Source organism: Bos taurus, chromosome 17 (genome assembly GCF_002263795.3).
Source record: "Bos taurus isolate L1 Dominette 01449 registration number 42190680 breed Hereford chromosome 17, ARS-UCD2.0, whole genome shotgun sequence".
In the NCBI taxonomy this organism is placed as follows: Eukaryota; Metazoa; Chordata; class Mammalia; order Artiodactyla; family Bovidae; genus Bos; species Bos taurus.
In genome coordinates, this window is record NC_037344.1 from 34,759,353 (window position 1) to 34,785,324 (window position 25,972).

General features: G+C 38.1%; 1 protein-coding gene and 1 non-coding gene across 4 annotated transcripts in view; both read left to right on the plus strand.

Moving 5' to 3' along the window:
- NUDT6 (nudix hydrolase 6) overlaps positions 1-25,972 on the plus strand; it is a 60,031-nt gene that overhangs the window by 12,222 nt on the left and 21,837 nt on the right. For all 3 annotated transcript variants that reach the window (XM_024976967.2, XM_005217592.5, NM_001105650.2), the window contains exon 3: positions 1,559-1,614. In XM_024976967.2, the coding sequence (XP_024832735.1) occupies positions 1,559-1,614 (56 nt within the window). The remainder of the gene's footprint in view (positions 1-1,558; positions 1,615-25,972) is intronic.
- LOC132342670 (U4 spliceosomal RNA) lies at positions 12,508-12,645 on the plus strand. The gene has a single exon (XR_009491142.1). It is a non-coding gene; the product is annotated as a U4 spliceosomal RNA (small nuclear RNA).

The following is a 25,972-nucleotide window of genomic DNA, read 5'->3' on the forward strand; positions in this document are numbered from 1 at the left end:
GCACCGTCAGGTGGCGCTAGTGGTAAATAATCCACCTGCCAATGCAGGAGAAGTAAGAAAGAGAGGTTCTGTCCCTGGGTGGGAAAGATCCCCTAGAGTACGAAATGGCAACCCACTTCAGTATTTTTGCCTGGAGAATCCCATGGGCAGAGGAGCCTGGTGCCTATAGTGCATAGGGTCGCAAAGAGTCAGACACTACTGAATCAACTTAGCTTGCACACAGGTTCTACATAATTTATTTTTCATTTGTAACTTCGTACCAGCCTCAAAACAAGAGCCTCATAATGATAGGGCATTTTGTTCACCATTGTATCCTTGTGGTTCAGTTGCTAGGTTGTGTCTGATTCTTTGAGACTGTATCCTTAGCAACTGGAAACGTGCCTGACACAAAAAAAATATCTCAATTCATATACTATAAATATAGAACCTACATGTGTTATATATAGGAGCTCAATTAATATTGAATGAATGAATAGAAAGTATATTTTTAACAATATCTTCCCACATTATGTAAATACAAATAATGTTTAAATTATAGCATTTAAAGAAACTTAATGCAAATCTTTAAGTAAAAGTTGCTCAGTAGTGTCTGACTCTGACCCTGTGGACTACAGTCCGTGGAATTCTCTAGGCCAGAATACTGGAGTGGGTAGCCTTTCCCTTCTCCAGGAGATCTTCCCAACCTAGGGATCAAACCCAGGTCTCCCACATTGCAGGCAGATTCTTTACCAGCTGAGCCACAGGGAAGCCCAAGAATACTGGAGGGTGTAGTCTATCCCTATTCCAGCGGATCTTTCGACCCCGGAATCGAAGCTGGGTCTCCTGCATTGCAGGTGGATTCTTTACCAACTGAGCTATCAGGGAAGCTCTAGATCATTAAAGTGTCATTTTGTTTTTGACCTAGCATTACCCAAGGATAGAAAAAAACTTAATTTTGAGTGCCTGATATCTAGCAAAATGCCTAGTGTGCTGGGCAGTGTATATGTTGAATGAATAAATCAAAGAAATGGTCTAGAACTTTAAAAAATATAAACTGCTGATTAAAAAGTATTCTGTAGCAATATATTGGTAAGTTATAAAGTTGTGTACATAATGTGATAAGGGAATTTAAGTGGCTTTAAGGAAGAAGTCTTGAACTGAAAGTTGAGATATTTGAGATTTGGATCATGTTTATACATAGTGATTCAAGGAATAAGTATCAAAATGGAAAAGTCAATCCATTGATTCAATGGATATTTTTAAGCACTTAAAATTGGACACTAAATGCTTAAAAGAATAGAAAGAATATTTTAACTATCATCAGGAATAGATGATCTAGAGAAGGAGATGCAAATGATTATTCTGTAAGATAGCATATGCTAGAACCATCGTTGTTACTTTCAGCCATTAAAAGACCCAAGATAACTGAGCAACTGGTTTCTTACTGAAGTTATTTTACAACTCTTCAAGGATGAGGTGGTTATTTGAACTAGGCCTTCAGATGACCACAGGTAATAGTGTGGGAGTAATCTGAGGTGAATGAAATTCATATTTCTCGATTATCTTTTCCCCCCAACAGGAGCTGTATTTGATGAAAATACTAGAAAAATACTGGTTGTCCAAGATCGAAATAAAGTAAGTTGCTTCTTCTTTATAGTTGCTTTCTAAATATTTACTTCTATCTAGAGAAAAATAAAGTGTGGAAACTTTGATATGCTTAAAAAATATAGAAAGATATTTTTTATTTACTGCAATCAGTATTTTTATTGACATATGGTTGATTTACAATGTGTGAATTTCTGCTGTGTAGCAGTGATTCAATTATACATATATACACATTTCTTTTTTAATAGTCTATTCCGTTAAGGTTTATCAAAGGATATTGAGTATAGTTCCTTGTGCTGTAAAGTAGAACCTAGTTGTTTATTCATTCTATGTATAAAAGCGTACATCTGCCCAACCTCCGTCTCTCCCCCAACCCCCTCCCCCATGGCAACCACCAGTTTGTTCTGTATGTCCATGATTTCAGTTTCATAGATCAGTTTGTATCATATTTTAGAATCCACATATAAATGATATCATGTAGTATTTATCTTTCTGACTTCACATAGTGTGATAATCTCTAGTTCCATTCATGTTGCTGCAAGTAGCATTATTTCATTCTTTTTTTCCCCAAAGATTATTTAATTTTTTGACTGTGGTGGGTCTTCATTGCTGCATGCAGGCTTTCTTCAGTTGTGCTGAGCAGGGGCTACTTTGCATTGTAGTGTGCAGCCTTCTCATTGAGGTGGCTTCTCTTGTTACAGAGCACAGGGTCCAGGTGCTCAGGCTTCAGTAGTTGTAGCTTGCAGGCTCCAGAGTGCTGGCTCATTATTGTTCCGCACGGGCTCAGCAGCTCCCCAGCACAGGGGACCCTTCTGTACCAGGGGTCAAACCAGTGTCCCTTGCATTGCAAGGCAGATTCTTAACCACTTGTCCAGTAGTTCCCAGACCAGGGAAGCCCTGTCTTGTTCTTTTTTTGTGGATGAGTAGTATTCTGTTCTGTATATATATATGTACCACATCTTTTTACAGGTTTTTCTATTAAATGGTAGTCTTGGTGATGCAGAATTCTATTATATTTTCTGTTGACCAATCATGATACAGTGGTATTGAGTGAGTAATAGTTACATAATCACAACAGTAAAATATTTTGATCAGTTTTCACAGTCAGTAGCCAGACAATAAAAGATAATTACAATTGCAAGCCATAATGGGAACATGATTAGTCTAACAATAAAATAATTACATACAGTTTGGAGGGGGGGGGGGTCAAGCAGAGTGATGTGATAAGGGAAAATGCATACATGCACATATTTTCATCTACCCAGCCAGTGTATGTCTTTTGTTTGATACATTTAATCCATTTACCTTTGAGGTAATTATTGATATGTATGATCCTATTACCATTTTCTTAATTGTTTTGGGTTTATTTTCTGTAGGTCTTTTCCTTCTCTTCTGTTTACTGCCTAGAAAGTTCCTTTAATGTTTATTGTAAAGCTGGTTTGGTGGTGCTGAATTCTCTTTACTTGTCTGGAAAGCTTGATTTCTCCATCAAATCTAAATGAGAGTCTTGAATTCTTTTTCAGGAAGGTTGCCTATCTCCACTTCATTTAGTTGTTTTTGGGGGGGTTTTATCTTGTCCCTTCCTCTGGGACATAACTTTCTGCTTTTTCATCCTGATTAACTTTCTTTAATGTGGTTTTTGTTCTAGCGCCAGTGAACTCTGGTTCTTCTGTCTTGCTCTGGTGGGCAGGGTCTTGCTCAGTAAATCTTTAATCCAATTATTTGCTAATGGGTGGGGTTGTGCTCCCTCCCTGTTAGTTGTTTGGCCTGAGGATACCCAGCCCTGGGGTCTAAGGGCTCTGTTTTTGCTGTTGTTCAGTTGCCCAGTTCTGACTCTTTGCCACCCCATGAACTGCAGCGGGCCAGGCCTCCGTGTCCCACACCATCTCCCAGAGTTTGCCCAAGTTCATGTCCATTGCATCAGTGGTGCCATCCAGCCATCTCATTCTCTGACACCTTCTTCTGCCCTCAATCTTTCCCAGCATCCAGGGTCTTTTCCAGTGAGTCGACTGTTCACATCAGGTGACCAAAATATTGTAGCTTCAGCATCAGTCCTTCCAATGAATATTCAGGGTTGATTTCCTTTAAGACAGACTGGTTTGATCTTCTTGCTGTCCAAGGGACTCTAAAGAGTCTTCTCCAGCACCACAGTTCAAAGGCATCAATTCTTCTGCACTCTGCCTTCTCTGTGGTCCAACTCTCACAATCATAACGTGATCATTGGAAAGACCATAACCTTAACTATATGGACCTTTGTCAGCAGAGTGATGTCTTTGCTTTTCAACACACTATCTAGGCTTGTCATGCCTTTCATGCCAAGAGGCATTTGTCTTCTGATTTCATGACCACGGTCCCCATCCACGGTGATTTTAGAGCCCAAGAAGAAGACGTCTGTTACTTCTTCCATCTTTTCCTCTTCTATTTGCCATGAAGTGATGTGGCCGAATGCCATGATCTTAGTTTTTTCAGTATTTACTTTTAAGCTGGCTTTTTCACTCTCCTCCTTCACCCTCATCGAGAGGTTCTTTAGTTCCTCTTTGCTTTCTGCCGTTAGAGTGGTATCATCTGCATACATGAGGTTGTTGATGTTTCTCCTGTTGTAACTCATCCAGCCTGGCATCTTTCATGATGTGCTCTGTGTATAAGTTAAATAAACAGGGTGACAACAGACAGCCTTGTCATACTCCTTTCTCAATCCTGAACTAGCCAGTTGTTCCATACAGGGTTCTAACTGATGCTTCTTGACTTGCATACATGTTTCTCAGGAGACAGGTAAGAGGTCTAGTATTCCCATCTCTTTAAGATTTTTCCAGTTTTTTATGATCCACACAGTGCAAGGCTTTAGCATAGTTAATGGAACAGGTAGATGTTTTTCTAGGAATTCCTTTGTTTTCTCTGTGATCCAGCAAATGTTGGCAATTTGATCTCTGGTTCCTCTGCCTTTTCTAAACCCAGCTTGGATATCTGGAAGTTCTTGGTTCATGTAATGCAGAAGCATACCATGCAAAATTTTAAGCATGATCTTAAATGGCAACCCACTCCAGTATTCTTGCCTTGAAAATCCTATGGACAGAAGAGCCTGGCAGGCTATACAGTCCATGAGGTTGTGAAGAGTCAGACATGAATGAGCAATTTGACTTTGCCTTACTTTAGTAGCGTGGGAAATGAGTGCAATTGTCCAGTGGTTTGAACATTCTTTAGTACTGTCCTTCTTGGGATTGGGATGAGGATTGACCTTTTCCAGTCCTGTAGTCACTGCTAGGTCTTCCAGATTTGTGGACATGTTGAGTGCAGCACTTTGATAGCATATCTTTGGGGGTTTTAAATAGCTCTACTGGAATTCCATCACATCCATTACTAACTTTATTGACAGCAGTGCTTTTTAAGGCCCACTTGACTTCACACTCCAGAATGTCTGGCTCTGGGTGATTAACCATACCATAATGATTATCTGGTTAATTTTTGTACAGTTCTTTATGTATGCTTCTGGCTTCATTTAATCTCTTTGGCTTCTACTAGGTCGCTCTTGTTTCTGTCCTTTATTTGTGCCCATCTTTGGATGAATTGTTCCCTTGATATTTCCAGTTTTCCTGAAGCTCTAGTCTTTCCCCTGCTGTTGTTTTCCTGTATTTCTTTGCATCATTCATTGAAGAAGGCCTTCTTGTCTCTCCTTGCTATTCTCTAGAACTCTGCGTTGAGCTGAGTCTACCTTTCCCTTTCTCCCTTGCTTTTCGCTTTTCCTCTTTAGATAACCACTTTGCCTTCTTGTTGGGGTGGGTTTGTTCACTGCCTTCTGAACTGTATTACAGACCTCTGTCCATAGTTCTTCAGGCATGCTGTTTACTGGATCTAATCCCTTAAATCTATTCATTACCTCGATTGCATATTCATAGGGAATTCAAGTCGTACCTGGCTCAGTTCAGTTCAGTCTCAGTCGTGTCCGACTCTTCACAACCCCATGAATCGCAGCACGCCAGGCCTCCCTGTCCATCACCAACTCCTGGAGTTCACCCAGACCCACGTCCATCAAGTCAGTGATGCCATCCAGCCATCTCATCCTCTGTCGTCCCCTTTTCCTCCTGCCCCCAATCCCTCTCAGCATCAGAGTCTTTTCCAATGAATCAACTCTTCGCATGAGGTGGCCAAAGTACTGGAGTTTCAGCTTCAGCATCATTCCCTCCAAAGAAATCCCAGGGCTGATCTCCTTCAGAATGGACTGGTTGGATCTCCTTGCAGTCCAAGGGACTCTCAAGAGTCTTCTCCAGCACCACAGTTCAAAAGCATCAATTCTTCAGCGCTCAGCCTTCTTCACAGTCCAACTCTCACATCCATACATGACCACAGGAAAAACCATAGCCTTGATTAGACAGACCTTTGTTGGCAAAGTAATATCTCTGCTTTTGAATATGCTGTCTAGGTTGGTCATAACTGTCCTTCCAAGGAGTAAGCGTCTTTTAATTTCATGGCTGCAGTCACCATCTGCAGTGATTTTGGAGCCCAAAAAAATAAAGTCTGATACTGTTTCCACTGTTTCCCCATCTATTTCCCATGAAGTGATGGGACCAGTTGCCATGATCTTCGTTTTCTGAATGCTTTAAGCCAACTTTTTCACTCTCCACTTTCACTTTCATCGAGAGGCTTTTTAGTTCCTCTTCACTTTCTGCCATAAGGGTGGTGTCATCTGCATATCTGAGGTTATTGATATTTCTCCTGGCAATCTTGATTCCAGCTTGTGTTTCTTCCAGTCCAGTGTTTCTCATACCTGGCTAGCCTGGTGCTTTTCCCCACTTTATAGTTTAAGCCTGAATTTTGCTTTGAGAAGCTGATCTGAGCCACAGTCAGCTCCAGGTCTTGATTTTGCTGACTCTAAAGAACTTCTCCATCTTTGGCTACAAAGAATGTAATCAATTTGATTTCGGTATTGACCCTTTGGTAATGTCCATTTGTAAAGTCATCTCTTGTATTGTTTCAAAAGGATGTTTGCTATGACCAGTGCATTCTCTTGGCAGAATTCAGTTAGCCTTTGCCCTGCTTCTTTTTGTGCTCCAAGACCAAACTTGCCTGTTATTCCTGGTATCTTGACTTCCTGTTTTTGCATTCCAATCCCCAGTGATGAAAAGAACATATTTTTTTGGTGTTAGTTCTAGGAGATCTTCTAGGTCTTCAAGGAACTGACCTTAAATCTATTCATTACCTCGACTGCTTATTCATAGGGAATTTAAGTCGTACTTGGCTCAGTTCAGTTCAGTCTCAGTCGTGTCCGACTCTTCACGACCCCATGAATTGCAGCACGACAGGCCTCCCTGTCCATCACCAACTCCCGGAGTTCACCCAGACCCACGTCCATTGAGTCAGTGATGGTGGTAGGGGCATAGACTTGAATTACTATGATGTTGAATGGCTTGCCTTGGAAACAAACCCAGATCATTCTGTGGTTTTTGAGGTTGCACCCAAGGACGGCATTTCAGATTGTTTTGTTGATTATGAGGACTGCTCCATTTCTTCTAAGGGATTCTTGCCCAAAGTAGTAGATATAATGGTCTTCTGAATTAACTTCGTCCATTCCCGTCCACTTTAGTTCATGGATTCCTAAGATGTCTATGTTTACTCTAGCCATCTCCTGCTTGACCATGTCCAATTTACCTTGATTCATGGACCTAATATTCCAGGTTCCTATGCCATACTGTTCTTTGCAGCATCACATTTTACTTTCATCACCAGACAAATCCACAACTGAGCATCATTTCCACTTTGGCCAAGCCACTTCATTCTTTCTGGGGCTATTAGTAGATGTCCTCTGCTCATTCCTAGTAGCATAGTGGACACCTTCTGGCCTGGAGGACTAATCCTTTAGTGTCGTATCTTTTTGTCTTTTTATACAGTTCAGGAGGTTCTCATGGCAAGTATACTGGGATTATTTGCCATTCCCTCCTCCAGTGGATCATGTTTTGTCAGGACTCTCTACTGTGACCCATCTGTCTTGGGTGGCCCTACATGGCATGGCTCATAGCTTCATTGAGTTACACAAGCCGCTTTGCCACAACAAGCCAGTAATCTGTGAAGGGCTCTGTAGTAGGGTTAATGGTGACCCCCAGGAGGGCTTACACCAAGGGGAACCTTTCATGACTACTACTGCCAGTGCTCCAGTCCCAGTGATGAGCCCCTGCCAACCCAAACCTCCACAGGAGACCCTCCACAACTAGCAGGGGTTTTGGTCAGTATCCTGTGGAGTCACTGCTCCTTTCCTCTGGTTTCTGGTGCAGGCAAGATTTTGTTTTTGTGCCCTCCAAGACTGGAGTCCCTGTTTCCCCTAGTCCTGTGTAAGTCCTGTAATCAAATCCCGCTGGCCTTCAAGGTCAGATTCCCCAGGCCGGGAACCCTGATGTGGGGTTCAGAACCTGTACAACAATGGGAAAACTTCTTTGGTATTATTCTCCAGTTTGTGGATCACCCACCTGGTGGTCATTGGATTTTATTTTATTGTGATTGCGCCCCTCCTACTGTCTCTCTGCAGCAGCTTCTTTGTGGATGTGGGATATCTTTTGATGGGTTCCATTATCCTCCTTTCAATGGTTGTTCAATAGCTAGTTGTGATTTTGGTGTTCTCACAGGAGAAGATGAGCACCCATCCTTCTATTCTGCCACCTTAAACTGGAACTACCACATTTTTATTCGTTCATCTGTGGAAGGTCATTTAGGTTGTTTCCATGACTGGGCTATTGTAAGTAATGCTGCTGTGAACATAAACATGCAAGTATCTTTTTGAATTTGCATTTTGCTGGATCACATGGTAATTCTATCTTTAGTTTTTTGAGGAACTTCCATTCTGTTTTCCATAGTGGCTCTACCAACTTATATTCCCAGCAATAGAGTAGAAAGGTCCCCTTTTCTCCACATCTCCTCCTGCATTTGTTATTTATATGGAGTTTTTAGCAGTGGCGATTTTGGTGTGAAGTGGTACCTCATTGTAGTTTTAATCTGCACTTCTCTAGTAACTAGCAGTGTTGAGCATCTTTTCATGTGCTTATTGGATGTCTGTATTTCTTCTCTGGAGAAATACCTATTTAGGTGTTATGTCCCTTTTTCAATTGGGTTGTTGATTTTGTGTTACTGAGTTGTTCGAGTTGTTGTATTTTGGAAATTAAGCCCTTGTCGATCTCATCATTTTCAAATATTTTCTCCCATTCTGTAGATTGTCTTTTCATTTTGTTTATGGTTTTTCCTTTGCTCTGCAAAAGCTTCTGAGTTTCATTAGGTTTCATTTGTTTATTTTCTTTTTGTTTTCATTACGAGGTGGGTTAGAAAAGATCTTGCTGTGATTTGTGTCAGTGTTCTGCCTGTGTTTTCCCTTAAGAGTTTTATAGTATCTGGCCTTATATTTAGGTCTTTAATCCATTTTGAGCTTATTTTTCTGTGTGGTGTCAGGGAGTATTCTAATTTCATTCTTCTACATGTAGCTGTCCAGTTTTCCGGGAACCACTGTCTTTTCTCCATTGTATATTCTTGCCTCCTTTATCATAGAGTGTGTGTATGTGTGCTTAGTCGTGTCCAAGTCTTTGCAACATCATGGAATGTAGCCTGCCAGACTCCTCTGTCCATGTAATTTTCAAGGCAAGATTACTGGAGAGGGTTGCCATTTGCTATTCCAGGCCATATTCTTGACCCAGGGATCAAACCCATGACTCTGGCATCTCCTGCATTGACAGCTGTATTCTTTACCACTGCACTGTGTGGGAAGCCCTTGTCATAATTACGTGAACATAAGTGTGTGGGTTTATCTCTGGACATTCTGTCCTGTTCCATTGATCTATATTTCTATTCCTGTGTCAGTCCCATACTGTTTTTATTTTTATTTTTTTTATTTTATTTTTAAACTTTACATAATTAGTTTTGCCAAATATCAAAATGAATCCATCACAGGTATACATGTGCTCCCCATCCTGAACCCTCCTCCCTCCTCCCTCCCCATACCATCTCTCTGGGTCGTCCCAGTGCACTAGCCCCAAGCATCCAGTATCGTGCATTGAACCTGGACTGGCATCTCGTTTCATACATGATATTTTACATGTTTCAATGCCATTCTCCCAAATCTTCCCACCCTCTCCCTCTCCCACAGAGTCCATAAGACTGTTCCATACACCAGTGTCTCTTTTGCTGTCTCGTACACAGGGTTATTGTTATCATCTTTCTAAATTCCATATATATACTGATGTTAAATTGGATTGCTTACTTAATTTCTCTTTCCAGTCTTTCATTGTTAGCCTATAGAAAGGCAACAGATTTCAGTGTATTCATTTTGTATCCTGAAACTTTAATACTGAATTCATTGGTGAGCTCTAGTAGTTTTCCAGTAGCATTTTTAGGATTTTCTGTGTATCGTGTCATCTGCAATCAGTGATAATTTTACTTCTTATTTCCAATTGAGATCCCTGTTAACTTTTTTTCTTCTCTGATTGCTGCAGCAGGACTTCATAAACTATGTTGAATTACAGTGGTGAGAGTGCATATCCTTGACTTGTTTCTGATCTTCGAGGAAATGCTTTCAGCTTTTTACTGTTGAGTATGATGTTAGCTGTGGGTTTGTCATATATTTCCTATATGCTGAGGTAGGTTCCTTCTGTGCCTACTTTCTAGAGTTTTGTTTTTTGTTTTTTTATAAATGGGTGTTTAAGTTTTCTTCAAAAGCTTTTTCTGCATCTATTGAGATGATCATATATTTTTTTTCTTCAGTTTGTTAATGTGATATATCACACTGATTTGTGGATATTGATAAAACCTTATATCCTTGAAATAAATACCACTTGATCATGATGTATGATCCTTTTAATATACTATAAAGTTCAGATTGCTGGTATTATGTTGAGGATTTTTGCGTCTGTATTCATCAGTGACATTGACCTGTAATTTTCTTTTTTTGTGATATCGTCTGATTTTGGTATCAGGTTGATGATGGGCTCATAGAATGAGTTTGGGAGTGTTCCTTCCTCTGCAATTTTTGGGAATAATTTCAAAAGAGTGGGTGTTAACTCTTCTCTAAATGTTTGATAGAATTAGCCTGTGAAGCCTTCAGGTCCTGGACCTTTGTTTGTTGGGAGATTTTTAATCACAGTTTCAATACTTGTGAAGTCTGTTTATATTTTGTTTCTTCCTGCTCAATTTTGGAAAATTATACCTAAGTATTATTCCATTTCTTCTAGAATGTCTGTTTTATTGGTATATAGTTGCTTGTAGTAGTCTTTTATGATCCTTTGTATTTTTATTGTGTCTGTTGTAACTTGTTCTTTTTCATTTCTTTTATTATTGATTTGAGCCCTTTCACCTTTTTTCTTGATGAGTCTGGCTAAAGATTTATCAATTTAGTTAACTTTTCAAAGAACCAGGCTTTAGTTTCATTGATCTTTGCTGTTTTCTTCATCTCTATTTCATTCATTTCTGCTCTGATCTTTATGATTTCTTTTCCCCTCTTTCAGTTTTATTTTTTCTTTCTCTAGTTGCTTTAAGTATAAGGCTAGGTTGTGAATTTGAGACTTTTTCTTGTTTCTGGAAGTAAGATTGGATTGCTATAAACTTCCCTCTTAGGACTGCTTTTGCTGCATCCCATAGGTTTTTGGATCATCATTTTTGTTTTTATTTGTCTCTAGGCATTTTTTGATTGCTTCTTTTTTATTTCTTCAGTGACCCATTAGTTATTTAATAGCATACTGTTTAGCCTCCATGTGTTTGTTTTTTATAGTTTTTCCTGTACTTGATTTCTGACCTCATAGCATTGTGGTTGGAAAAGATACTTGGTATGGTTTCAAGTTTCATAAATTTACTGAGTCTTGCTTTTTGGTCCAAGATATCAATCCTGGAAAGCATTGCATGTGCCCTTGAGAAGCATATATATTTGCTGCTTTTGAATGGAATGGTCTATAAGTATCAGTTAAGGCCATCAGGAATAATATGTCATTTAAGGCCTGTGTTTCTCTGTTGATTTTCTGTCTGGATGATCTTTCCATTGATGAAAGTGGGCTGTTAAAGTCCGCTACTATTGTATTACTGTTGATGTCTTCTTTTATGGCTGTTAATATTTGCCTTATATATTGAGGTGGTCCTATGTTCAGGACATTTATATTAATGATATACCTTCTTGGATTGATCCCTTTATCATTATGTACCATCCTTCTTTGTCTTTTGTAATAGACTTTATTTTAAACTCTATTTTGTCATATGGCAGTGAGTTTGAGATTTTTCTTATATCCAGGGGTAAGATTGTATTGCTATAAACGTCCCTCTTAGAACTGTTTTTGTTTTGCTTAGAACTCTTTGGCTCTCTTTAAATTCCATTTGTATGGAATGGCAGTACAGAGCATGATACAATTTTTTTAACTTTTTTTTTAATATGTTGATTTAAAATATTGTTAAGTTTCAGGTGTTTGTTGAATCTGAACATTGAGCAAAGAATATTTCAGAATATTGAGCAGAGTTCTTCTGCTAAATAGTAAATCCTTGTTGCTTATCTATTTTATGTGTAGTGTTTTGTATCTGTTAATCCCGTACTCCTAGTTTATCACTCCCAACAATGTTCCCTTTTAGTAACTTTGTTACATGAATCTGCTTCTGTTTTGTATATATAGATTCATGTCTATTATTTCTTAGATTCCACTTACAGTTAGTATCTTGTATTAGTCTTTCTCTGATTCACTTAACTAAGTATTCATTAGATCCATCTATGTTGCTTCACATGGCAATATTTCATTCCTCTTTATGTCTGAGTAATATTCCATTGTAAATATATACCACAGCTTCTTAAGTCAGTGGTTTGTTTCTGAGAACGTGGATTGTTTCTACAGTGCCTTAGTTTTTGTGAATAGTAGTGCTGTGAACATTGTTAGATATGTATCTTTTTGAATTAGAGTTTATGTCTTTCTGGATATGTACCCAAGCTTTGTGCAGTGGCACTGTTGTAGCCAGTGAGGTTTATCCAAGGTATGACTATTGTTAATTGGATATATAACCAGGGGTAGGATTATTGGATCATGTGGTTGTTCTATTTTCAGTTTTTTAAGGAACCTCCATATTTTTTCCCATAGTGGCTGCACCAGTTTACATTCCCACTAGCTGTGTAGAAGGTTCCCTTTTCTCCACATACTCGCCAACATTTACTGTTTGTAGACTTACTGCTGATGGCCATATGAAGTGATACCACACTGTATTTTGATTTGCATTTCTCTAAGAGTTAGTGCTCCTTGGAAGAAAAGTTTTGACCAACCTAGATAGCATATTCAAAAGCAGAGACATTACTTTGCCAACAAAGGTCCGTCTAGTCAAGGCTATGGTTTTTCCAGTGGTCATGTATGGATGTGAGAGTTGGACTGTGAAGAAAGCTGAGCGCCGAAGAATTGATGCTTTTGAACTGTGGTGTTGGAGAAGACTCTTGAGAGTCCCTTGGACTGCAAGGAGATCCAACCAGTCCATTCTAAGGGAGATGAGTCCTGGGTGTTCATTGGAGGGACTGATGCTGAGGCTGAAACTCCAGTACTTTGGCCACCTCATGCAAAGAGTTGACTCATTGGAAAAGACTCTGATGCTGGGAGGGATCGGGGGCAGGAGGAAAAGGGGACGACAGAGGATGAGATGGCTGGATGGTATCACGGACTAGATGGACATGAGTTTGAGTGAACTCCGAGAGTTGGTGATGGACAGGCAGGCCTGGCGTGCTGCAAGTCATGGGATTGCAAAGAGTCGGACACGACTGAGTGACTGAACTGAACTGAACTGAACTGAAGAGTTAGTGATGTTGCCTGTTGACCATCTGTCTGTCTTTGGAAAAATGACTCATATCTTCTACCCATTTTTCGATCGGTTTGTTTTTTTTGTTATTCAGTTGTACGAGATGTTCATATATTTTGGAAATAGAGCCCTTGTCAGTCATACCATTTGCAAATTTTTTGTCTCTGTCAATATGTTCTCTTTAATTTTGTTTATGGATTCCTTTGCTATGCTAAAGGTTTTACAAATTTGATTAAATCCCATCTGTTTAATTTTGCTTTTTTATTTTTATTTCTTTTCAACACCAAAAACGTCTTCTATTAGGGTATAGCCAGTTAACAATGTTATGGTTTCAGGTGAACAGTGAATAAATATACACATATCCATTCTCCCCAAAACCCCCTCCCATCCATACTGCCACATAACATTTAGCAGAATTCCATGTGCTATACAATAGATCTTTGTTGGTTATCCATTTTAAATATAGCAAATATAGCAGTATGTACTTGACCTTCCAGAGTCCCTAACTAACCCTTTCCCCTGGCAACCATAAGTTCATTTTCTGTGAGTCTCTTTCTGTTTTGTAAGTAACTTCATTTCTATCATTTCTTTTTAGATTCCACATATAAGGATGTCATGTGATATTTATCCTCTGTCTGACTGCACTCAGTATGACTCTCTCTGGGTCCATACATGTTGCTGCAAAGCATCTTATTTCATTCTTTTTAATGGCTGAGTAATATTCCATTATATATATGTACCACATCTTCTTCACCCAGTCCTCTGTCAGTGGACATTTAGGTTGCTTCCATGTCTTGACTATTATAAACAGTGCTGCAGTGAACATGGGAGTGCATGTATCTTTGGGGACCATGTCTTTCTCTGGATATATGCCCAGGAGTGGGATTACAGGGCCATATGATAGCTCTATTTTTAAGGAACCTCCACACTGATCTGGAGAAGGAAATGGCAACCCACTCTAGTATTCTTGCCTAGAGAATCCTGTGGACAGAGAAGCCTGGTGAGCTGCTGTCCATGGGGTTGCACAGAGTCGAACACAACTGAAGTGACTTAGCATTCATGCATGCGTTGGAGAAAGAAATGGCAACCCACTCCAGTATTCTTGCCTGGAGAATCCCAACGACAGAGGAGCCTGGTGGGCTGCCGTCGATGGGGTCTCACAGAGTTGGACACTTCTAAAGTGAGTTAGCAGGGGCAGCAGCATACTGATCTCCATAGCAGCTGTATCAATTTACATTCCCACCAAAAGTACAGAGAGTTCCCTTCTCCATGTTCTCTCCAGCATTTGTGCTTTGTGATTTCTTGATGCTTGATGATAGCCATTATAAAACCTCATTATAGTTTTGACTTGCATTTCTCTAATAACTAGCAGTGTTGAACATCTTTTCATGTGCCTATTGGCCATCTGTATGTCCTCTTTGGAGAAATGTCTGTTCAAGTCCTCTAAACAAAAAAGAACAGATTGTTTGTTTTAATTTTACTAAGTTGTCTGTAAATTTTGGAGACTAATCCCTTATCACTCACATCATTTGCAAGTATTTTCTCCCAATCTGTGGTTGTGTTTTTATTTTGTTTATTGTTTCCTTTGCTGTGCAAAAGCTTTTGAGTTTAAGTAGCTACCATTTGTTTAATTTTGCTTTTATTTCCATTATTCTGGGTGATGGATCAAAAAAAGATCTATTGCTATGATTTTTGTTAGAGAGTGTTTTACCTATGTTTTCCTCTAAGAGTTTTATAGTGCTTGGTCTCACATTTAGATCTTTAATCCATTTTGAGCCTTTTTGTGTATAGACTTAAAGAATGACCTAATTTCTTTTTTTTACACGTAGCTGTTCAGTTTTCCCAGCACCATTCGTTAAAGAGGCTGTCTTTCTAACTTTGTGTAACCTTGCCTCCCTTTGTCATAGATTAATTGACTATAGATGTATATGCATATTTCTCAGTTTTCTGTCCTGTTTCATTTATCTATATTTCTGTTTTGGGGCCAGTACCATACTGTTTCGATGACTGTCACTTTGTAGTTTAGTCTGAAGTCAGGGAACCTGATTCTTCCAGCTCCTTTTTTCAAGATTGCTTTGGCTATTCAGGACTTTTGTGTCTCCATACACATTTGGAGGTTTTTTGTTCTAGTTCTGTGAAAAATGCCATTGGTAATTTGATAGGGATTACATTGAATCTGGATTGCCTTAGGTAGTATAGTCATTTTGACAGTATTGATTTGTCCAATACAAAAACTTTTCAATTGTTTATGTCTTCAGTTTCCTTCATCAGCATATTATAGTTTTGTCTTGGATAGGTTTATTCCTATATTTTTTATTCTTTATGATGCAATGGTAAATGGAATTGCTTTTTGAATTTCTTTTTCTGATCTTTCGTGGTTAGTATATAGAAATGCAGCAGATTTCTGTGTATTTACTTTGTAACCTGCAACTTTACCAAATTCATTGAGTTCTAGTAGTTTTCTGGTAGCTTTAGGATTTTTATGTATAGTATCATGTCAACTGCAAACAGTGACAGTTTAACTTTTTCTTTCCTAATTTGGATTCCCTTTCCTTTTTCTTCTCTGATACCTGCAGCTAGGACTTCTAAAACTATGTTGAATAAAAGTGATGAGGGTGGACATTCTTGTCTTGTTCCTGATCTTAGAGGAAACACTTTCAGCTTTTCACCACTGCATATGATGATAGCTGTATGTTTGTCTATATCAGCCTTTATTATGTTGAGCTGTGTACCCTCTACACCCACTTTCTGCAGAGTTTTGATCATAAATGGGTGCAGAGTTTTTGCCAAAGCTTTTTCTGCATCTATTGGAATGGTATTGTTTTTATTCTTCAATTTGTTGATATGGTATATCACATTGATTTGATTTGCAGATGTTAAAAAATCCTTGCATCCCTGGGATGAATCCCACTTGATCATAGTATATGATCTTTTTATTGTTGGATACAAATTGCTAGCATTTTGTTGAATTTTTACATCTATGTTCATCGGTGATATTGGCCTATAATTTTCCTTTTTATGTGTTAGCTTTGGCTGGTTTTGGTTTCAGGGAGATGGTGAGCTCATTAAAATGAGCTGGGAAATTTTCGTCCCTCTGCAACTTTTTGGAACAGTTTGAGAAGGATAGGTATTAACTCTTCTGTAAATGTTTGATAAAATTTGCCTGTGAAGCCATCAGGTCCTGGACGTTTGTTTGTTGCAAGGTTTTTAATCATGATTTCAATTTCAGTGCTTGTGATTAGTCTGTTGATATTTTCTTTCTTCTTGGTTTCTGTCTAGGGAGACTGTACCTTTCTGAGAATTTGTCTATTTCTTCCAGGTTGTCCGTTTTACTGGCCTGCAGTTGTTCATTGTAGTCTCTTATGACCCTTGGCATTTCTGGGGTCAGTTGTAACTTCTTTTTCATTCTTAATTTTACTGATTTGAGCCCTCTCCCTTTTTTCTTGATGAGTCTGGCCAAAGATTTATCAATTTTATGTTTTCAAAGAACCAACTTTGAGTTTCATTGATCTTTGTGATTGTTTTCTTTGTCACCATTTCCTTTATTTCTGCTCTGATCTTTATGGTTTCCTTCCATCTACTAACTTTAGGTTTGGTTTGCTGTTCTTTTTCTAGTTGTTTTAGGTGTAAGGTTAGGTTGTTTATTGGAGATTTTTCTTGTTTCTTCAGGTAAGACTATTGTTATAAACGTCCCTTTTAGAACTGTTCTTGCTGCATCCCATGAAGTTTGGACCATTGTGCTTTCACTTTCCTTTGTCTCTAGGCATTCTTTTATTTCTTCAGTGACTCAGTGGTTGTTTAGTGTCAGATTGTTTAGGCGCTACATGTTTGTGTTTCTTAGAGTTTTTTTTTTCCTTGTAGTTTATTTCTAATCTCATGCCGTTGTGAGAAAAGATGCTTGATATGGTTTTGATTTCAAATTTATCAGGGCTCACCTTGTGACCCAGCATGTGGTCAATCCTGGAGAATGTTCCGTGTGCACTTGAAAAAAAATGTGTAGTCTGCTTTTGGATGGAATGCTCCATAAATATCAATTAAGGCCATTTTGTCTAAAGTATCATTTAAGGCCTGTGTTTCCTTATTGATTTTCTGTCTGGTTGATCGGTCTGTTAATGAAAGTGGGGTATAAAAGTCCCCTACTATTATTGTGTTACTGTCAATTTCTCCCTTTACTAGTATTTGTCTTACATACTGAGTTTTTCCTGTGTTGGGTGTGTATGTATCTATAATTGTTACATCATCTTAGATTGAACACTTGGTCATTATCTATTGTCTGTCTTTGTCTCTTATAACAGCTTTGTTTTAAAGTCTATTTTGTCTGATAGGAGTATTGCTACTCCAGCTTTATTATGATTTCCAAATGTTTGAAATACCTTTTCCCATCACCCTACTTTCAGTCAGTAAGTGTCTGTAGGTGTGAGGTGGGTCTCTTGCAGACAACATATATATGGTTCTTGTTTTTATATCTACCCAGCCAGTCTGTGTCTCTTGGTTGGTGCATTTATTCTATTTACATTTAAGATAATTATTGATATGTATACTCCTATTACCATTTTCTTAGTTGTGTTTATTTTTTGTAGCTTTTTTTTTTTTTCCTCTGTGTTTCCTGCCTAAAGAAGTTCATTTAGCATTTGTTGTTAAACTGGTTTGGTGCCGAATTCTCTGACCTTTGGCTTGTCTGGAAAGCTTTTGATTTCTTCATCAAATCTGAAGGAGAGGATTTCTGGGTAGAGTATTTGTGGTTATGGGTTCTTCCTTTTCATCACTTGCCATTCCTTTCTGGCCTGTAGAATTTCTGTTGAGCAATCAGCTGATACCTTATGGGTTTTCCCTTGTATGTTATTTGTCTTTTTTCCCTTGTTGCTGTTAATATTTTATCTTTGTCTTTAATTTTTATTAGTTTGATTATTGTGTGTCTTGGTATGTTCCTCCTTGGGTTATCCTGCCAGGGACTCTCTGTGCTTCCTGGATTGGGTTGACTATTTGCTTTCTCATGGTGGGGAAGTTTTCAGCTATTATTTCTTCAGATATTTTCTCGGGTCCTTTCTCTTTCTCTCGCTCTCTTTTTTTTCTCTTTCTCTCCTTTCTGGGACCCCTATAATGTGAATATTGATGGCATTTAATGTTGTTCTAGAGGTCTCTTAGGCTGTATTAATTTTTTTTTCATTATTTTTTCTATATTCTGTTTTGTGGCATTGATTTCCACCATTCTGTCCTCCAGGTCATTTATCCATTCTTCTGCCTCAGTTATTCATTCCTTCTAGTGTACTGTTCATCTCTGTTTGTTCTTTAGTTCTTCTACTGCTGCTGCTAAGTCGCTTCAGTCGTGTCCGACTCTGTGTGACCCCATAAATGGCAGCCCACCAGGCTCCCCCATCCCTGGGATTCTCCAGGCAAGAACATTGGAGTGGGTTGCCATGTCCTTCTCCAATGCATGAAAGTGAAGTCGCTCAGTCATGTCCGCCTCTTCATGGCATCTTTTCCATTCTTTTTTCTGAGATCCTGGATTATCTTTACTATAATTATTCTGAATTCTTCTAGGTAGTTGCTTATCTCTTCATTTGGTTGTTTTTCTGGGGATTTATCTTGTTCCTTCATCTGGGACATAATTCTTTTTCTTTTCATTTTGGTTAGTTTTCTGAGATTATGGTATTAGTTCTGGAGCCTGCTGGGATTGTAGTTCTTATTTCTTCTGTTTTCCCTTTGGTGGAAGAGGATAAGAGGCTTATGTAAGCTTTTTGATGGGAGAGACTGGCTGTGGGGAAAACTGGGTCTTGCTCTGGTGGGCAGGGCTGTGCTCAGTAAAACTTTAATCCAGTCATCTGCTGATGGGTTGGGCTGTGCTCTCTTCCTGTTAGTTGTTTGGCATGAGGTGACCCAGTCCTGGAGTCTACAGACTCTATTGTAGGGCTATTGGTGACCTCCTGGAGAATTCACGAATCTCCCAGGACTGCTGTTGCCAGTGCCCCTGTCCCCATAGTGCATCACTGCTGACCCATGCCTCTGGAGGAGACCCTCAAACACTTATAGTAAGGTCTGGCTCAGTCTCCTGTTGGGTCACTGCTCCTTTTCTCTGTGTCCTGGTGTGGACAAGATTTTGTTTGTACCCTCCAAGAGTCTATATCCCCCAATCCTGTGGAATTTCTATAATCAAATCTCACTGCCCTTCAAAGTCAGATTCCCTGGAGATTCCCAGTCCCTTGGCCAGATCCCCAGGCTAGGAAGCCTGATGTGGGGCCTAGAACCTTCACACCTAGAACTTCTTTGATATTACTGTTCTCCAGTTTGTGGTCCCCCATCTAGCACGTATAGGATTTGATTTTATTGTAATTGTGCCCCTCATACTGTTGTATTGTGGCTTCTCTTTTGTCCCTGGATGTGAGGTATCTTTTTTGGTGGATTCCATTGTGTTGTCAATGGTTGTTCTACAGCTAGGTGCAATTTTGCTGGTCTGGCAGAAGATGAACACATGTCCTTCTTGAAACAATTAATTTTGCTTTTATTTCTTTAGCCTTGGGAGGCTTACTTAAGAAAATATTGCTAAGATTTATGTCAGAGAATTTTCCCTGTGTTATTTCTGAGGAGTTTTATGAAACTCCTCATTTTTTTTCTTATTTTCATAAAAATCTTATGTTTATTTTCATGTATGGTGTGCAGGTGTGTTCTAACATCACTAATTTACATGCTTTCCAGCTTTCCCAACACTACTTGCTAAAGACACTGTCTTTTCTACATTGTATATTCTTTCCACTTTTGTTAAAGATTAATCTGCCATTTCTGAACTCACTATTCTGTTAACACTGATCAGTAATTCTGATTTTGTGCCACTACTGTGCTGTTTTGATTACTGTAGCTTTGTACTGTTGTCTGAAGTCTGGAAGGGATATGCCTTCAACTTTGTTCTTTTTCCTCAGGATTGCTTTGGCAATTCTAGGTCTTCTGTGGTTCCATATAAATGTGAGGGTTATTCTGTTTCTGAGAAGAATATCATGGATGATTTGATAGGGATCATGTTAAATCTTAGATTGCTTTTGGTATTGTGACCTTTTGAACTGTATTAATTCTTCCAATCCAGGAGCATGGGTTATCTTTCCATTTCCCTGGTTATCTTCAATTTCCTTTATAAGTTTTATAATTCTCAGAGTTTAAATCTTTCACCTCCTTGGTTAGCTTTATTTGTAGAGTTTGGTTGTTGTTGTTGTTGTTGTTGTTTTTAATGTTATTTTAAATAAGATAGTACATTTGCTTTCTCTGACATTCCATTTTTATTTTAAAGAAATACAACCAATTTCTATATACTGATGTATCTCACTACCTTGCTGAATTTATTTATCAGTTCTAATAGGTTTTTTTGTTCAGTTTCTCAAGAGAAAGAATATTTCTCTTAATTTAATTGAATTATATTTGACTCATAATATTCTGTTAATTTCTACTGCACAGCAAAGTGACTGAATTATATGTGATTTTTTAAAAATATTCTTTTACATTCTTTATCATAGGATAAAGATTTATCATAGGATATTGAACATAGTTCTCGGTGCCACACAGTAGAACCTTGCTGCTTATCCATTCCCAGTATTAAAGCTTACATCTGCTACCCTCAACCTCCCACTCCATCCCTCCCCTGTCCCTCTCATGGCCACCAGTCTGTTCTGTATCTGTGATTCTGTTTCACAGATAGATTCATTTCTATATTTTGGAATCCAGATATAAGTGATGCCATGTGTTATTTTTCTTTCTCCTACTTGCTTCACATAGTATGATAATCTCTAGTTGCATCCATGTTGTTGCAGATGGCATTATTTCATTCTTGTTTATGGCTGAGTAGTAGTCTATTGTGTATATGTACCACATTTTTATCCATTCATCTGTGGATGACTGTTTGGATTGCTGCCATGACTTTGCTATGTGACATAGGGGTGCATGTGTGTATCTTTTTGGATTAGAGTTTTGTCTGGGTATATGGGATTGTTGGATCATATGATAATTCTATTTTTAGTTTTCTGAGGAACCTCCATCCTGTTTTCCATACTGGCTATACCAATTTATATTCCCAGCCAGAGTTTAGGAAGGTTCCCTTTTCTTCACATCTCATCCAGCATTTGTTATTAAAATTTGGAGAGTTTTTAATGGTGACCATTGTAAATTTGATTTACATTTCTCTAATAGATAGCAATGTTGAGCATCTTTGCCTGTGCCTTTTGGCCATTTTGTATTTCTTATTTGGAGAAATGTCTCTTTAGGTCTTCTGTCCATTTTTCAACTGGATTTTTGTTTTTCTGTTGTTGAGGTGTATGAGCTTTTTATATTTTGGAAATTAAGCCCTTGTCAGTCACATAATTTTTAAATATTTTCTCCCATTCTGTAGTTTGTCTTTTTGTTTATGTTTTCCTTTGCTGTGTAAATATTTGTTTCATAGGTCCCATTTGTTTATTTTTGTTATTTCTATTCCCTCTGGAGACTGACCCAAGAAAACATTTGCATGATTTATGTCAGAAAATGTTTTCCTGTGATCTCTTCTAGTTTTATGCTGTCATTTCTTATATTTAAATCTTTAAGCCATTTTGCATTTGTTTTTATGTATGGTGAAAGGGTGTGTCTAACTTCATTAGTTTCTATGTTGTTGTCCAACTTTTCCAGTATTACCCTCTGAAGAGACTCCCCCCCCCCACCGCCCCATTGTATATTCTTTTCTCCTTTATTGAAGATTGACTGTCAGTGTGTGGGTTTATTCCTGGGTGCTCTATTCTGTTGCATTGATCTGTCTGTTTTTATGCCAATAGCATGCTGTTTTGATCACTGAAACTTTGTAATATTATCTGAAGTCTGGGAGGGTTATGCCCCCTGCTTTGTTCTTTTTTCCTAAGGCTTGCTTTGGCAATTCTGGGTCTTTTATGAATCCTAATTAAATTTTAAGCTTATTCTAGTTCTGTGAAAAATGTCATATGTAATTTAACGAGGATTACATTGAATCTATAGATTGCTTTGGGTAGTGTGGGCATTTTACCAATATGAATACTTCCAATCAAAGTGCATGGAATATCTTTCCATTTCTTTAAATCATCTCACTTTCCTTTATTAGTGTCTTAAACTTTCACCTCCTTAGTTAGCTATATTCCTAGGTACTTTATTTTGGGGGTGCGATTTTGAAAAGTATTTTTTTACATTCCCTTTATGATATTTTATTGTTAGTTTAAAGAAATGCAGCCAGATTCTGTTAATCTTGTATCCTGCTACCTTGCTGAATGCATTTATCAGCTCTGGTAGTTTTTGAGTGGCATCTCTCGGGCTTTCTGTATACAGTAAGTCCCCTGCATATGAACCTTCAAGTTGCGTATGTTCAAAGATGTGAATGAGCTTTATATCAATGTCAGGCATGAGTGAAATTGCAACTTGGCCATCTGTCTCTTATTTCTGACAATCCTTCGGCTCTTAACTCTCACTTCCTCTCACTCCTCTAGTCAGTAAGTCTTGCCTGTTCACTGGATGCCAGCCCCTGTATATCAGCTGTTGAACTGTACTACTATCCTTTTCATTGGTAGTATACTGTAAGATGAAAAATATTTTATTTTTGTGTTCATTTTTTATGTATTATTTGTATAACAATTATAAACCTTACAGTACTATACAGCTGATTGTATTAGTTGAGTACCAATGCTGATTTTGTTGACTTACGAAAAATTGGACTTACAAATGTGCTCTCAGAACAGAACTCAAACTCTTTCATATGTAGGGGACTTGATGTGTAGAATCATATCAACTACACCTCTTCCCTCCAATTTGGATACCTTTTCATTTTCTGATTGGTGTGGCTATGACTTCCAATACTATGTTTAATAGAAGAGATGATAGTGGTCAGCCTTCTTTTAAAAAAAAAAAGTTTCTATTTTTTATTCTAGTATAGTTAATTTACAGTGGTGTGTTCATTTCAGGTGTACAACTGAGTCCATTAAACATATATGTATATCCATTCTTTCTTAGGTTCTTTTCCCATATAGATGGTTACAGAATACTGAGTAGTGTGTTGTGCTATAAGGCAGATCCCTGCTGATTATCTGTTTTATATATAGCACTGTGTACACATTAATCTCAAACTCCTCAAATGTATCCCTTCCCTTCACATTTACCCCCTACCTTGGCAATTAGAAGTCTGTTGGGGGTCTGTGGGTCTGTTTCTGTTTTGCCGATAAGTTTATTTGTATCATCAGTTCTACATATAAATGACATCATATTTGTTTTTCTCTATTTGAATTACTTCACTTGGTGTAATTATCCATGGGTCCATCTGTGTTTTTTGGCATTGTTTCATTGTTTATTTTATGGCTGAATAATATTCCATTGTATATACATACCACATCTTCTTTATCCATTCCTCTGTCAGTGGACATTCAGTTTGCTTTGATGACTTGGCTATTGTAAACAGCACTGCAGTGAACATTGGAGTGCATGTACATTTGAAACAATGTTTTTGTCCAGATACATGCCCATTAATGGGGTTGCTGAGTCACATGATAGTTCTATATTTTTTAAGAACCCTCCATACTGTTCTCTCTAGTGGTTCTGCCAATTTACATTCCCACAACAGCATAGTAGGATACTCTTTTCTCCAGTCTTTCACATTTATTGTGTATAGACTTCTTGATGATCACTACGCTGACTGGTGTGTGGTGATACTTTATTATAGTTTTGATTTGCATTTCTCTTAATAATTAGTGATGTTGAGCATGTTTTCATGCACTTTTTGGCCATCTATATATCTTCTTTGGAAAAATGTCTATTTAGGTCTTCGGCCCATTTTTTTATCTTTATTTTTTTTAATATTCTGTTGCATGAGCTGTTTGTATATCTTGGAGATGAATCCCTTGTTGATCACTTCATTTCCAAACATTTTCTCCCATTCTGTGGGCTGTCTTTTTATTTTGTGTAATCTTCCTATGTGGTGCAAAAGCTTTTCAGTTTAATTAGGTCCCATTTTTTTTTTTTTGTTTATATTTTCATTACTCAGAAGGTGGATACAAAAAGATATTGCTGTGATTTATGTCAGAGAGCATTCTGCTTATGTTTTCCTCTAAGAGTTTTATGGTATCAGTCTTACATTTAGGTCTTTAATCCATTTTGAGGTTTTTTTGTGTGTATGGTGTTGGAGAATGTTCTAATATAATTCTTTTATGTATAGTGCCCCAGTTTTCGCTGCATGACTTATTGAAGAGACTCTTTCCTCCATTATATAGTCTTGCCTCCTTTGTCATAGACTAATTGACCATAGGTGCATGAGTTTACTTCTCGGGTTTGTATCCTGTTCAGTTGATCTATACTTTCGTTTTTGTGATGGTACCATACTGTTTTGAATCTTGTAACTTTGTAGTATAGTTTGATGTCTGGGAGTCTGATGCCTCCATTTCATTTTATTTTTCTGCTCTCCAGATTGCTTTGGCTTTTCCAAATCTTTTGTGTCTCCAAACAAATTTAAACATTTTTTGTTCTAGTTCTGTGAAAAATGCCATTGGTAATTTGTTAGGGGTTACACTGAATCTATAGATTGCCCTAGGTAGTATAGTAATATGACAATACTGATTCTTCCAATCCAAGAACATAGTATATCTTTCCATCTGTTTGTGTCATCTTTGTTGGCTTTCACTGGTGTCTCAGTTTTTGGAGTACAAGTCTTTTGCCTCTTTACATAGGTTTAGTTTTAATGTGATGGTAAATGGTATTGTTGCTTTAATTTCTCTTTCTGATCTTTCATTGTTAGTGCACAAATGCAAGAAATGTGTGTGTTACTTTTGTATCTTGCAACTTTACTGAATTCTGTGGATGCTGACTGCAGTCATGAAATTAAAAGACGCTTGCTCCTTGGGAAGAAAATTATAACAAACTTAGACAACATATTAAGAAGCAGAGACATCACTTTGCCAACAAAGTTCCGTCTAGTCAAACCTATGGTTTTTCCAGTAGTCATGTGTGAATGTGAGAGTTGGACTATAAAGAAGGCTAAGCATCAAAGAATTGATGCTTTTAAACTGTGGTGCTTGGAGAAGACTCTTGAGAGTCCTTTGGACAGCAAGGAGATCAAACCATTCAATCCTAAAGGAAATCAACTGTGACTATTCATTGGATGGACCGGTGCTGAAGCTCCAATCCTTTAGCCACCTTATGCAAGAGCCAACTCATTGGAAAAGACCCTGATGCTGGGAGAGATTGCAGGCAAGAGTAGAAGTGGGGCATCAGAGGATTAGATGGTTGGATGGCATCACTGACTCAATGGACATGAGTTTTCAAAATAGTGAAGGACAGGAAGTCTTGCATACTGCAGTCCATGGGGTCACAAAAAGTCAGACACGACTTAGCAAGCGGACAACAACTAACTTAATATTGAATATTTCCTAGTTCCCATAAAGCAGAAATTCTTTTAGCTTAATTTCCTTATATTTAGAATTGTTTTTTCATCACTTACTTTTCTGCAGGCCAATTAAATTAGAGCTCACTTACAAATTAACCCCAGCAATACTATCCAAAAACAGACACATACTGATACATATTCAGACAGATAAAAGAAATTTAGCTTCATTTTCTAAACTTAGTCATGAATCAGATATCTCAATATAAAAATCACTAG